This window comes from Lutra lutra, chromosome 8 (assembly GCF_902655055.1).
Source record: "Lutra lutra chromosome 8, mLutLut1.2, whole genome shotgun sequence".
In the NCBI taxonomy this organism is placed as follows: domain Eukaryota; kingdom Metazoa; phylum Chordata; class Mammalia; order Carnivora; family Mustelidae; genus Lutra; species Lutra lutra.
The window spans coordinates 15,816,753-15,831,183 of record NC_062285.1 but is presented as its reverse complement, the minus strand read 5'-3'; the positions used below and the strand labels follow the sequence as shown (position 1 = coordinate 15,831,183).

The 14,431-nt window shown below is 47.1% G+C and overlaps 1 protein-coding gene across 23 annotated transcripts in view; it reads left to right on the top strand.

Moving 5' to 3' along the window:
• Positions 1 to 14,431, top strand: part of KIAA1217 (KIAA1217 ortholog) — a 750,245-nt gene that overhangs the window by 686,325 nt on the left and 49,489 nt on the right. For all 23 annotated transcript variants that reach the window (XM_047742845.1, XM_047742844.1, XM_047742846.1 and 20 more), the window contains one exon: positions 2,064 to 2,896. In XM_047742845.1, coding sequence (XP_047598801.1) covers positions 2,064 to 2,896 — 833 coding nt within the window. The remainder of the gene's footprint in view (positions 1 to 2,063; positions 2,897 to 14,431) is intronic.

Sequence of the window (14,431 nt, the reverse complement as noted above, 5' to 3'; positions counted from 1 at the left end):
TAAGGATTTGGTATGTATTCAGAACCTTGGGCTCTGTTTCATTTTCGGCCTTCTCCTGTTGCCTCTGCTTTTTCTTTTCTCATTCCCCATCACTCACACCATGGGTCTTTTGACTGCTTGTTTTGGTGTTTGTCCATTCGAGCCCACCTCCTCTCTCCTCATGCCCCTACCTCACCCACCCCCAACCACTCATGCTCTCCCTGTCTGTCACATCCCCCAAAAGTCTGGATGGGGATGTGGGCTCCTCTGATAGCACAAACAGAACTTGAAGAGTGGGCTGTCCATCCTATCTCTTGTAGCCATTTGGAATCTCAGCGAGTTAGTTATTACCCTCTTAGGCTTTAACCAAAACACAAAGTATCAAGTATTCCTATTTTGAATTAATCTGTATTTCTTTATTCTGCCCCCTTGCTACACACAATAGCGTAATTGCAAATTAGTTTCCACTCCCCCCCCTTAACTTGATTCTTTTTTTTAACTGCGATATAATTGATATGTAACATTACATTCACTTCTGATGTACAATGTAACGATTTAATGTGTATATATCGCACGTGATCACAGTGGTAAGTCCAGTTAACATCCATCACCATATATCGTTACACATTTTTTTCCTTATGAGAACCTTTAAAATCTACTCCCCTAGCAACTGTCAGATACACAATACAGTAGTGTTAATTATGGTCACCGTGCTGTACGTTACATCCGCATGACACTTTATTTTACAACTTCAAGTTTATATACCTTTTGAGCCCCTCCACCCACTTCACCCAACCCCAATATCATGTCTCCAGCAACCACTAATCTGTTCTCTGTGTCCATGATTCTTGAGTCATTGACTTTTTAGTCATTGTTTCTTCCAGAGGCTAACTAATGGAAGACCCAGTGGGAGTCTTCAGTCTCTTGAACTGGATGGTAATGACACAGCCCAGAAGTCACTGCTACCTGGGCACGAAGTACCCGACTTAACGAAGGACAACTCCCATCAGACTCCTTATGACATGGCAGCCCCAGAGAGGCTCCCTGGGGCTTCCCCTCTCTCCACCATGTTGAGATTCTCTCCCCGTTCTTCTCCCTTGTCCTCTCCACTATGAGTTCTGCCTCTGATTGCATTCTTATCTCCCAGAACATTATCGTCTTCCAATGTCTTAGAGCTGGTTTCTCCTAGGTTCAAGCAAACAGTTGGTGAATGAATGCTTACCTCCAAGTTTTCCCGTGCATCTTCTTACCCTCCCTGGCCATGTCCCTAGATTGTATCTGCTTGGAAGGATGGGAAAGATGCTCACCATTTTCCAGGGTTAATATTAGAAAATGTGCCTGGGAGAAATTTTAAAAAATATAATTTTAGCATGTTTGACATATTAGACCCACATTTATTAAGTGTCTCAGAGAAGCTATGATCTGAAAAAATTTAAACCCCTGCACTGTTTTTTCCCCCCAACCTCACAATGTTGAGCTCTCTAATGGTTGTTTCTCGTGGTTGCGGTAGCAAGCGCCCACAAACGTAGGGGCTTAAAACATCACAAATTCATTATCTTACAGTTGTAGATATCAGAGGTCCAAAATGGGTTTTCAGGCCAGTTTCAAGGTGTTGACAGTAACCATACTCTCTGTAAGAACTCAGGGAGAGTCCATTTCTTGCCTTTTCCAGCTTTTAGAAGCTCCCTGCCTCCCTGGGCTCCTGGGCCCTTCCTCCATCCTCACAATCAGCAGAACATTTTCCAGTCTCTCTGACTGACCCTGCTGCTGTCCTCACACCCCCTTCCCTGACTCTGGCCCCTTCCACCCTCTTTCACATGTAGTGTGGTAGCATTGGGCCATCTGGATTTTGGCCCAAGATACTGGATATACTAGCTCAGTATTCTTACAAAGGAACATCTGTAGAGTCCCCATGGCCGTGGAAGGTGATGTTCTTATGGTTTCCAGAGATCAGAGTGTGGACATGCTGCCCAAGGAGGGGCCGTTCAGCCTGCTGCCACAGGAGAGCCAGGCTGTCACAGCTGAGACAGATCTAAAAACACGAGTATCTAAGGAGATTTTGTAACTTCTCGTTTTATTTTCAGATGCAGAGAGAAATTGTGTATGCACGAGGAGATGGCCCTGGTGCCCCTCGACCGGGATCCACCGCCCATCCACCCCACGCCATCCCAAACTCTCCACCATCCACTCCTGTGCCCCATTCCATGCCTCCTTCCCCATCCAGAATTCCTTACGGGGGCACCCGCCCCATGGTTGTTCCTGGCAACGCCACCATCCCCAGGGACAGACTCTCCAGCCTGCCGGTCTCCAGGTCCATCTCGCCCAGCCCGAGCGCCATCCTGGAAAGAAGAGATGTGAAGCCCGATGAAGACATGAGTGTCAAGAACATCGCAATGTACCGGAATGAGGGCTTCTATACCGATCCTTACCTTTATCACGAGGGGCGGATGAGCATAGCGTCTTCCCATGGCGGGCACCCGCTGGACGTCCCCGATCACATCATCGCGTATCACCGCACAGCGATCCGCTCGGCCAGTGCTTACTGCAACCCTTCTCTGCAAGCGGAAATGCACATGGAGCAGTCGCTGTACAGACAGAAATCTCGGAAATACCCAGAGAGCCACCTGCCAACTCTGGGCTCCAAAACGCCCCCCGCCTCTCCTCATCGAGTCAGCGACCTGAGGATGATAGACATGCACGCCCACCATAACGCCCACGGGCCCCCTCACACCTTGCAGCCAGAGCGGGCCTCCCCGAGCCGCCAGACCTTCAAGAAGGAGCCGGGCACCTTGGTGTATATTGAAAAGCCACGGACCACTCCGGGATTAGCCAGCATTGTGGACTTCGGCCCTCCTCTCTTAGAGAAGCAGGTGTTTGCCTACAGCACTGCTACCATCCCCAAAGATAGAGAGACCAGGTAAGGCGGTGAGGGCGGCCCAGGGTGGTCTGTGCCAGTGAGTGGTTGAGGGCTGCCCTGCAGGGTCAAACCAAGGGGACAGAGGTCGGCTGAGCCCCAGCCCTCCCGGGCAACTGGGAGAAGCCACAGAGTAGGATCAAAGGCCATCCAGGTCTGCAAAGAGTTTCCGCATAGGTGGGGGTTGGGTGACGCAGGCCAACAGCTGTGACAAATGGGGGGCGGTCCGTGGGAGCGTTCGGAGCATGGGTCTAACAGCAGTATCATTAGTGTAAATCCAAACAAAAGGAAAGAGAATGGTGATAAGTAGAAACCGTTTGGACAAATGGATCAGAAGCTCATGGTAATTGATCTGCCAGTGAAAAGAAGGAGCGAGTGGTTCAAGTTTTAACTGTCTGAAATGGCAATTTGTGTTTTTCCTGTGGAGTGCAGTTCTGCTTTTTCTTCTGGCCTTGGGGAATGGAAAGAATGTGTCACTCTCTGTCATCTAGGGTGATAAAGCACAAATTTGCATGCAAATAGGATGGTTTAGATTTAATACTCAGGAGTGGTAACTGAGATCAGCAAAAATTTTTTAGGGAATGAGACACTCTTGAGTATTTCAGTTTCTTTTCTCATCTACTCTTTTTTTGTGTAACTTACTAGCCTAGTCCATTTTAAAGACCCTCCAAATCTCGTATAATAATAGGAAAGCTAATTTTGATACAGGGAATTTCTCTAGCCTAAATCGATTGAAAGAAGCCAACATAATAAAAATCTAGTCAAAGAAATTGAGTCTGAAAGAGGTTAAGCATTTTAATCTGTTGTCATCTATGAATTCAAAAGGAGCGTGAGAAATAAGATTAAATATTCAGGGAATCAGCAGTTTATTAGAATCACTCTTCTCTGTTTCTCGCCAAAAATATAGTATCACCTACATACTATCAGCATCCCGATTTTTTTTTTGAAGAATCATTTATTTACTTTAGAGAGAGAGAGAGAGAGAGAGAGAGAGAGCAAGCACATGGGGGGAGGGGCAGAGGGCGAGAGAAAGAATCCTGAAGCAGACTCCCCACTGAGCGTGGAGCCCAGCTCTGGGCTGGATCCCAGGACCCTGAGATCATCGCCCTACCCAAAAGCAAGAGTTGGCCGCCCAACCGACTTCTCCACCCAGGCGCCCCTCATCATCCCAGTTTACAGATGCAGAAACCGAGACTCAGAAAGGTTAAGTCCTTCCTCAAGGTCACAAAGCCAGCACGTGGCATAGAACATCCGTATCCGTTAAAGAATCCTGACCTTTTACCACTGTGAAATAGTCTGCCAGATGAGTGGGACCTGTGAGCCACACCTGCACCCAGCAGAGAAGTCAGTGTAGGGGTGAATTCTGAACATTTCTACCAGAATTCTTAAGAAATTGTTTCAGGTCTAGATGCTACGCAACTGCTCCTCAAGGATATCCACAGTCATAAACGGGGTAGTATTTGCATAATTATGCTGCTAAATATATACTGGCCATTTAAAATATAACTGCCCTAGTTAGTATATTAGCACAAGTATGCGGCGATGGGGAAAGAAGGAGCATCTTTGATAGGCATTTATTTCTGAAAAATGAATGCAAGTACTACGTCACAGAAAAATTTTTCAAAACAGGAGCGCCAGAAACAACTACCGAAGCACGAAATCAGAGCCCTTTGTTTGCGCCGAAAGCTGGCTCTTATCTTAGATTTAATCTGTTTATTTTAAGAGTTCAGCCCCTACAAGTCTATCTTCATGGCTGTGGAGTCGTATCAAGCGCCAAACCCGTGTCTGTCGCCCTTTCGGAATATTAAACAGCAAATACATCTTGAGAGGGCTTCTTCTCCAAAACTCTCAAGTGACATTTTACATCTAAGATGTGAAGCTACAAAACGCAGGGGACTGAGAAATCGGTGGCACTCCTTTCTTTTGGACGCTGCTGGGTTCAGGTGCCGTTCCAAGGAAATAGCCCGGATAACTGCAGGATGTTTGAAATCAGAGAGAAAAATTCTTTCTTTCTCATCTGCATTTAGGAAGCCTCCCATGGTAGCTTTTTTCCCTTTCCTTTCCTTATTTTTTTTTGAACATGTTTTTATAACTGCTCTATTGACTTGAAAATGAAGAGTTAAGGATGAAGTCATTTCATCTCGGTCCTTGTATGTAGTCGTGTGTCTTGATCGAATGCATTTGGCTTCTCTTGTCTTACAAAGACACTTCCGGAAAGCATCTAGTGATGACAAATTTTATATAGAAGATCTGGGGGGAGAGTCATGTGTATAGTAGAACACAGAGGACAATAGGGCTCTCCTCCCAGGATGGCCATGGATTTGGGGGGTAGAGGAGCAGGATACAGCCACTTTGACTTTTTTAAGACAGCAATTTTCCTGTCTGAGCTTTTAGGATGAAAAACGATCTCAAGTGAGAAGGTGGCTCTATCCAGATGAGTTCTCTTCAGTCGGGAGGCCAAGAAGAGAATGGTCCACATGGCTGTGAGGGAGTGCTGGGGGTGGGGGGGTGGACAGTGTGTGACAGATGACTCAGTGTGTGAGGCTCTGTCTTCCCTAGGTTATAAAATTCCTTCATTAAATAGCATCGTTATTTCTATTCATGGCACATAAAGCAGCCCTCAAGAATTGTAAAAATCTAGGACATTTATGTTTTGCTACTTTCTATTTATAGTTTGGATCCTATAATGTAAAATATCTTTATTGAAATTCAAGAGTGCTCATCGCAAAGTGACTAAGAGCTCCCTTTCCAAATGTATAACAGATTCCTTCTAATGTAGTGTTGTTCAAGACATGGTAAACTTGAACCGAGATCATATTTTTACATCATTCCACACCTACGATAGCTAAATTCCACATGAGTCGAGAGTCCACTGGGGAGCAAATTCTCGCCTTGCCTCGGCGCCTCTGTCTGGAGAAAGAAAAGCCATGTGAGATGGCATCGTGATCTCCAAGAATTCCCCAGTTGAGAGAAGCAGAGGTCCCCACCCCGGGGCCCTTAGAAGAGAAAAGAAACTTCTGTGTAGAAGAGGAACAGTGCACGCTAACTGGTGTCCATTGTTAATCACTTCATGTCACTTTCTTACTGGAGGAGGACTACTTGTTATTCTGCTGGTAGCTTCGAGGGGTGGGATGCCTCCTTGGTTGAACAGTGGATTGAGCGGAAGTCTGAATTCAGATTTATGTCATTGAAAAATGTTCACAGTGACTGGCAGACCTTTGAAGATTTTCAAACTATGCTTCCTCCTAAAATTGAGGATTAATTTGTTTTCCTTTTTCCAAGGGCATATTCAAAGGTGAGCCGCATCAGAAGCCTCCTAAGTGGTTAGACTTCGGATCTTTCTGGAACGAGGTGTCTTACCTTTGGCGCTTGTTGATATTTTGGGCCGGATGTTTTGTTGTTGGCTGGGTGGAGGGGCTCTCCCGTGCCCTGAAGGATGTCTGGTGGTGTCTCTGGCTTCTTCCCTGCTAGATGCCGGAAGCAAACTACCCCAGCCCCACCCCTCGTAAGGACAGTCAAAATGTCTGCAGACATTGTCAAATGCACTTCCTGCGGGGGGACTCGAGGGGTGGGGTAAGGGTTGCGGTCAGATGCAAAATGCCCCTGTCTGAGAAGCGCCGGTTCTCAAGGAAATTTGGACTTTTTCTGCTTAATGAAGTAGAGACATGGAAGAGTACCCCACACTCAGATAATGTAAATTGTGACATTCATAAAACACGGATCTTGACAATCGTTACCCCAATTCAGCCCTTCACCTCTTGGTGAAGCACCTTCACTACTGTGAAAACCTGCTCTTATGACCTTTGATTCAGTCCATCCTTGATCAACCATTCACTGAGGGGCAGCAGTGTGCTGTGTTCATGAATGTGAACTCCAAAGCCAGACTGCCCGGGTTCACATCCCGGTTCTGACACTGGCTAGCAGTGGAGACCTTTGACAGGTTACTGAACCTCTGCCTCAGTTTGCTTATCTGTAAAATAGGTATAATAATAACACCTACCTCATGGGCTGGAACAACTCGTTACAATTAAGAGCATTTTTTTTTTTTTAAAGATTTTATTTATTTATTTGACAGAGAGAGATCACAAGTAGATGGAGAGGCAGGCAGAGAGAGAGAGAGGGAAGCAGGATCACTGCCGAGCAGAGAACCCGATGCGGGACTCGATCCCAGGACGCTGAGATCATGACCTGAGCCGAAGGCAGCAGCTTAACCCACTGAGCCACCCAGGCGCCCCAGTTCCACATGACAAGGAGTTGTGTGTTTCTGCTTTGAGCAAAGTGCCCTACTACATGCTGCTCACCAGAGATCAGTGTGGAGAGATGGCTAAGACCGGGACTGTACCTAAAGAAGCAAGGAGACGAATTGTCAAGTGTACCCCTAGGAAGAACATAAAGCAGGTGGGCAGGTGTGGAGAAAATAAAACTAAGTGTGAACAGCGAAGAGAATTAGCTAGGCTTAAAGATCCAAGGTAGAATGTTTAGAATATCAAAGCCACTTTAAAATCCATTTCAGGAGAACAGTCAGAGTTCCATCTCTTCTGGGGTCCGGAAGCAGAAAGACAAGCCAGGATTAGGACATCCTTTTAAATGCGCCTAAGCTATGTGAGTGATGACAGAGATGCCTGACCAGGAAACAGTGACATTATTAGGTCATCGGTTTTGCTGCCTAACAGTGCCTGACTGATTTCGGCTCTTGTCTGAACTGCTTTCCCACGTAGCTCTAATTATGGATCAATAAATGTTTATTGAGCCCCTCTTAAGTGCTGAGCTGTGGACTAGATGCTTTACAGCATAGAAAGAAACCTCAATGTGGTCCCCACGCACAAGGGATATAAACTAGGAAGACAGTCATAAAACATGAAAAGCGTAATACAAGCGATACCACGGCTAAGGACAGGAACTTCTGAGCTGAAAATGCAGGCTAAAAACTGTTTTGTAGGAACCGCCACAACAGTAGGATTTCACTCATGGGTGATGCCCAGGGGTGCTTTCCTTGTCACCTGAGGGTGACACTGTCTCCTAGCAAAGCAGAAGGGAGGACTCCATTCCAGGACAGTGAGAGGGGGATGTGTCTCTCCCTGGGGCTGGAGCTCCAAGGGGAAGATCTGTTCTCCACATCTCCACGTCCAGCTGGAAAGTCAGGACACGTTTCACTTGAAAACAATGAGGAACAATGATCGCACTAATAATACCCTGTAGGTTGAAGAGGCTTCCGTGGACCAGCTGGAAATCCAGCCACCATCTATTCCAAGTACTAAACAATGAAAGTACAAGTAAACTTTTCAGTTACAAAGCTGTCATAATCTGGGGACTGCTTGTACATAATTAATTCAAAAGAAGTGATACAGACAGTAATTGCTATGAATGCAGAAAAAAAAAGAGCCCTTTCCCGAACTTGCGCTGGTCTGGGAGCTTTTGTGAGAATGTTGGGATGGACTGCGATTCAAGGGATACACACAATGAAATGAAAAGATGTCATTTGGAAAGACGGACTGATCTCTCTCCCAAATTTGCTACATTTCTGCTTTATGGTTCTAGACAAATGACACCTGCACATGCTGTTCTGCTGGTCTCGGAAGCCAAATCGGTGTCAGTCAGTCGAATTATTACTTCCTGCACAGGAATATAATGTCATGGTTAAGTAATATTTACTTGTCGTTCCTTAGGCTGCCAGATTCAGGCAAGAGCTGATGGGAAACATGATCCTTAACCAACAGACAAATTCGTGAAGGCAGCTCTGCTCTTACAAGGGATATTGTAGCCGAAATACCGGTGGAATGAATGCCACGAGGTCTGTGTTACCTTAAGCAAACCAGTTTCCCAAAAGGGAGAGCCATCTTCTGTTACTAATTAGATGACATTAAAATGCACCCCATATCTCCTTTGAATAGTCACGAGGTGCTGTCAGTCCGGTGGCTCAGACCCAAAACCAGAAGCAAAGCCAGAGTGACCTAAATGCTGTGCGATTCGGATCATCCCCTTCCCTTGCCTTCTTCAAAGAGAAGAGGAATACACGTTTAGGGACGGGTTCTATGGCGAGAGCCGCTCAGTGTGGAGTCAGTGTGGTTCCCATCCGGCCTGAAGATGGGGTACCTCCGAATTGCCCGATGGCCCAGGAACTGGGTAATCCCGGGTCCTCGTGATGTCCAGGCCATATTTGAGCCTCCCTCATGACTGGTGGCCCACCCTTCTGGAGGAGATTATGGAGGTTTTACACTTGGCTTTTCTTGAGTATTTGGAGTTTTATTTTTCATGAGTGAAGTGTCAAAAATTTCGCCAGGTCTAAGCATTCATTCAAACGTTCAAAAATGGCGGGTCTACAGAAGTCAGTATTGGCCACCACACTCGTGTAGGGCCAGCAGGTATGAGGAGTAAACCCCTCCTTTCCCTCCCCGACCATCTTCAGAGATGACCGGGGTCTGAGAGGCCACTCTGCTCATCGCTGACTTTACAGCAGAATCAGACAAGAGTTTTCCCAAAGAGCCTGGCTTCTGGAGCTCTTCCAGCCAAACGATGTCTTTACTGTCAAACTGTTTCAATATTTTTTTTTGTCTTTGTAATAAAAACGGTATGTCCCTCACTCCTCCAGTAAACACGGACATCTAAGAAGGACGAAATGCAAAAAGACACGGGGGAGGCCAGCTCTAGGAAAGGCCTCCCTTCTTTCTCCTGAGTCTGTCTTTTGAGTTCACCCTAAGGTTTTCCACATCAGAAGCAGGTGGGAGCGGAGAGCGAATTTCCACAGCTCCCATAGGACCCCTCAAGAGACCTGTCTCTCCATCACCTCTGACACCATCTCTTGTCGGAAGGTCAATGGCAGGCCCCTGGTCAGGTAGCTGGAACACGAACAAACAGCTCTCCGTACCGGTTTGTACCTGTGCAAAAATCCGCGATGTCATTTCCAGAAGCATGAAGATGAAACATTACCCTCAGGGAGGAGAAAGAAAATGCAGAGTAGGTGATTTCACAAGCCAGGGTGTAGTCTCATCCTGGGGAGCAAAGGTTCTCACCTCCAGGGAAACGAAGCGCCTCACCCCAGATGGTGAGTCACTGTCCTTGGGAGGGCCCCTGCCTGGCTAAGCCTCCATGCCCTTCGCTGTAACAGGGGGATGGTAGTAAGACCTCTCGATGGTTCTGCACAGCTTGAATGACATGGGTGTACGCAGGGAAGTGACCTGGAAGGTTCTATCAGAGCAGTCCGTGGCTCTGTTCTGTAGGGCCGCTGGATCTGGCCCTTTGGATCTGAGAAACTGTGTCCTCATGCCTGACGTGGACTGTATTCTGGTTCCAGCCAGTACAATCTGCCCGGAAAGCAAGCTGTGAATCAGGTTAAAGGCTACCTGGAGACCTCCCCAGCGGGTTTGCTGTCCTGGGAGCGCGGAGCTGGGTGTGGTTGAGCTTAGCGTGACCTGCTGGGCCTGTCACGCCCCCCCCCTTTTTTTTTTGGCTTGTCAAGGTCACTAAACCAGAAGGGAAGGAAAACGGTGGGGCCTAACTAAGTTCCTTCCAACCAAGAAAGTTCTGTAATTCTAGAATCCTAAGTCTTAGAGTGTTGGGCATAAGAAAATGGGCACCTCTGTTTCACCAGGGGTGCCAGGCTTTGAAGGCCCCATCTCCTCTGTGTGCTGAAAGTTCATTCAGCCTTTTACGTAACGGGTCACGAGCTCCTGGTTCCCTGGCTTCCTGTGTTTGAATGTGTTGGGCCTTGCCTACCTCTGGGACTTTGCACTTGCTCTCCCTCTGCCTCGTGCCTCCTTCTGCCCATGCGTGGTTATTGGCTCCTCACCCATGTCAGGCATTTACTCAACGCCATCAGCTCAGTGAGACCTTTATTGGCCATCTACACACACACACACACACACACATATAATTAAATAAAATACCTGTTTCTACATAAGAGTATACACCTATGTTTATATACTTACATATATGTTTTTCTCTCCTTGCTTAGTTTGTTTTACCCTCCCCTCATAAGCTCCATGAGAGCAAGCCCTTTGCTTGATTCGCCGCGGCATCCACAGCTCCTAGGTCTGTGCCTGGCACACAGTTGATGTCGGAACAAGGTTTGTTGGATGGATGAAGTCCAGGGGAGGAAAGGAAGCCTCGTGCATCCCTCATGTCCCGCAAGCGATAATGTATTTGCCTGTGCACTTTCTCCCTCGCCCTCATCCCTGCGCCTCTGTGGGAGGACAGCCCAGGGGACAGGGAAGGCTGTTGTTATCCTAGTTGGACAGTTGAGGAAGTGGAGACTCGGAGACGTTTGTGTTGTGACATGGGAGTGCAGCTTTGTCCCCCCGGTGGGTGGCTGTGGCTCAGCTCAGGCTCCGCGTGTCCCATCTTAGGTGTGCAACTCAGGCGTGACCGCTTCATTCATCCCGTACTTGGGTCAGAGGCCTTGACATCCTCTTGATTGGTCTCTCTCCCACTCCCCATTTGGACAACCAGAGAAGGCTGTCCCTTACTCCAGCCCTCTTCCTCGAGCTTCCTGCTACCACACTGTTGGTGCCAGCTGCCACCTGTCTGCGACGGTGGCCTCCGACCTGGTGTCCCTACCCTGTCCCCGCCCGCCTCTGGAGCCAGAGAACAAATCTAGATTAATGCCTGCTCCATAATTGTTGCTTCCATTGAATGTTCTTAGTCTAATTCCACTGCCCTTGCCCCAGGACTCCCCTAGTGTGCTGTTCTCCTCTCTTTTCCTTCTGCTAAATCCTATTCTTTGGGGCTTCATTCACATGTCTCCTAACAGGAGGAGTTGCTCTTCCCCAGCTGACCGTCTCTGTCCGTCCTCCAGGGGCACCTGACTGCTAGGAGCACACGGACCTAGAGCCCAGCCAGCTATGCCGACTACTGTCCCACCCCGAGCTGGGTCATCTGAAGCCTGGGGTCAGCAAGAAAGACCAGTAGCATTTGCCCCCAGCAACTGTCACAGGGCTCACGCTCAGTAGCAATCACTGAAGTTGTTGGCAATCAAATGTCACTTGAGTCCTTTCGGGTAAATAGCACCAGTTACAAGTTAATATGAGAAAAACTATTTATTCCAAGGAACACAGCATTCTCTTCACATCTCATCATGAGCTTTCATTTTCTCAGTGCCTCAGTGAATTTATAAAGAAAGATTAGAAATAGCCTTTTTCCCCCCAGATCTTTATAAATAAGGCTCCATTTTTTGCCTGTTTCCTTACAGGCATCATTAGATGTGCATATCTTCGTGGGCATCAGTCAAATGCAGAGCATTCCAGATGGACACCTTCACTTTGGTCATTATTTCTTTGTTGAGTTGGGGAAATGCTGGACTTTCCAGATCTAGACAGTAAAACCAGACCGAGTAAGAACCGAAGGTCAGAGTATGTCTGAAGAAGAGTCGAGCGTCTTAGAATGGCCAACTTTTTTTTTTTTTTAAAGATTTTATTCATTTATTTGACAGAGAGAGATCATAAGCAGGCAGAGAGGCAGGCAGAGAGACAGGAGGAAGCAGGCTCCCTGCTGAGCAGAGAGCCCGATGCGGGACTCGATCCCAGGACTCCGAGATCATGACCTGAGCCGAAGGCAGTGGCCCAACCCATTGAGCCACCCAGGTGCCCAGAATGGCCAACTTTTGAAAGGGTTACCTGAGTAGACGTTGAAGCTCTAAGAGATAATGAATTGGAATGGGACAGAGGGGAGGCCGGCTTCCTGTGCTGAAGTCCTCTGAGGACGTGGGAATGTCTGAGATGCTGGTAGGGCATTTACGGGTGAGGAAGTCAGAATTCAGAAGCGTGGCAGTGTTGAGCAGCTGGCCAGAGCAATGGGCTGAAGCAGTAAAAGGAAACATGGTGCATACCCAGTCTTCCTTCTCCATGGGCAGAGGATCAGGGGGGAGAGAGCAGCCTTCAAGGTCAATGTTATCAACACCATTTTTTCGTGACCCTCTGTAACTGGTTTTCGTCCAAGGACTGAGAACACAAGAAAGTGCCAGACATGGTCGCATGCAGTGGTGGGGGGACGACCTTAATGCGTACCAAACATGGCAGCCAGTTACTGGCCATGCCCACAGTGTCTCCTCAAGAAATCTAGAGGTTTCAGTGAGCAGTTAGATTGATTGGGCGTTTTCAGAGGAATGTTTTTAGTTATAGAGTTCTTTCACCGATAGGTTAACTTCGGGCAGAAATAGAAAGTTCACTGCTCAGAGTCCTATTTGAAGCTTTACCACAAATTCAGATCATTTGAATTCCAGTGTTCTGTTGAACTCTTCTGAAAACAGTGACTTTAATTACTTTGGTTTTTTTTTTTTTTCCCCCTCATACCAGAGAATCAGGGCATGAGCAAACAAGGGCATAGCCCAGCTTTCAGCCTGTTCGCTATTCAGTTCTGGAAAATGCCTTTGGCACTGCCAAGACTAAAGGGTTTTAGTTCACTTAGATTTTCTCCCAGAAACAAACAAACAAACAAAAAGTGACTCTGAGGAAGGAATGATGATGCTTTATTCACTGTCTCGTCCACACCAGCTTATTCTGTGCCTAGCACAGAGTAACGTGCTTTAAAACATTTGCTGATGGCTTGTCTGCTGTTCATGACTTCTGTGGGGAGATAGAGATGACAGGGAATGATCAGGAACAGACAGTAAAAATAGTCACAGAATATCGGAACTGGAAATGAATTGATGGGCCCTCTGGGAAGCACTCCCAGAAGGCCAGCCCCCCACCCCCCAATCGTCGTCATTACTGACTATCCTGAGCCAGTGGGCTCAGCGTTGGTAACTGATTCAGAAGGTGAACGACCCTCCACTGGGGTTGGTCCCATCAGCTCAGCCAGCTGTTTTCCCTCAGCTCCCCGACGCTCCTTCTGGATGACTAAAAACATACCTTTAGGGATTCATTATAAAATTACCAGTCTCCTAGTTGTTATGGCACAGACTTGTTTTTTTAATAGTCATTAATTTACCTAGAGATAAGACAATAAGGACTTAATTCAGGTTTAATGAGGCCTGGGTCAGCACAGAGGCCAGTCCCAGGTCAAAAAAGGCTGAAGGTGAAAACTTGAATCCAAAAGTTGGATAAGTGGAGTTATTGGCTAAACGTACTCCCCCCAAATGCAGACTCTTTCCTTCCCTGTCTTCTGAAGACAGAGAGCAGACCACGCACAGTCTGGGCCTTGCCTCATCACAGGCAGACATGGGCTTTCAAGGAAAGCTGGTAGTAGCAGAGGGAGTTTAAATACTGGGATCAGCACTTTCCCTGGATTGGACTTGAGTTTTTTTATTAATATTATGCTTGGGCCCCAAGAAGATGCATTCAGCCAGGCTGACTTACGGCCCTAAATGACTAGTTAACCATACATACTAATCACATAAATATGGCTTATGGAATGATACAAAATGGTTTATGAAATCACTTTTAAGCCATCTTTTCAACAGTAATTATACCAGTCCTGTAATACCTTAAGCCAAGGAATATTGGCAAGCATTGGCTGAAGTGTCTTTCATATTCTGATGGTTATCGTACAGAATTGCCACTGCAACAAAATGACAGGGTTGTATTTAATTTCTCGTCTTCCGCTGCG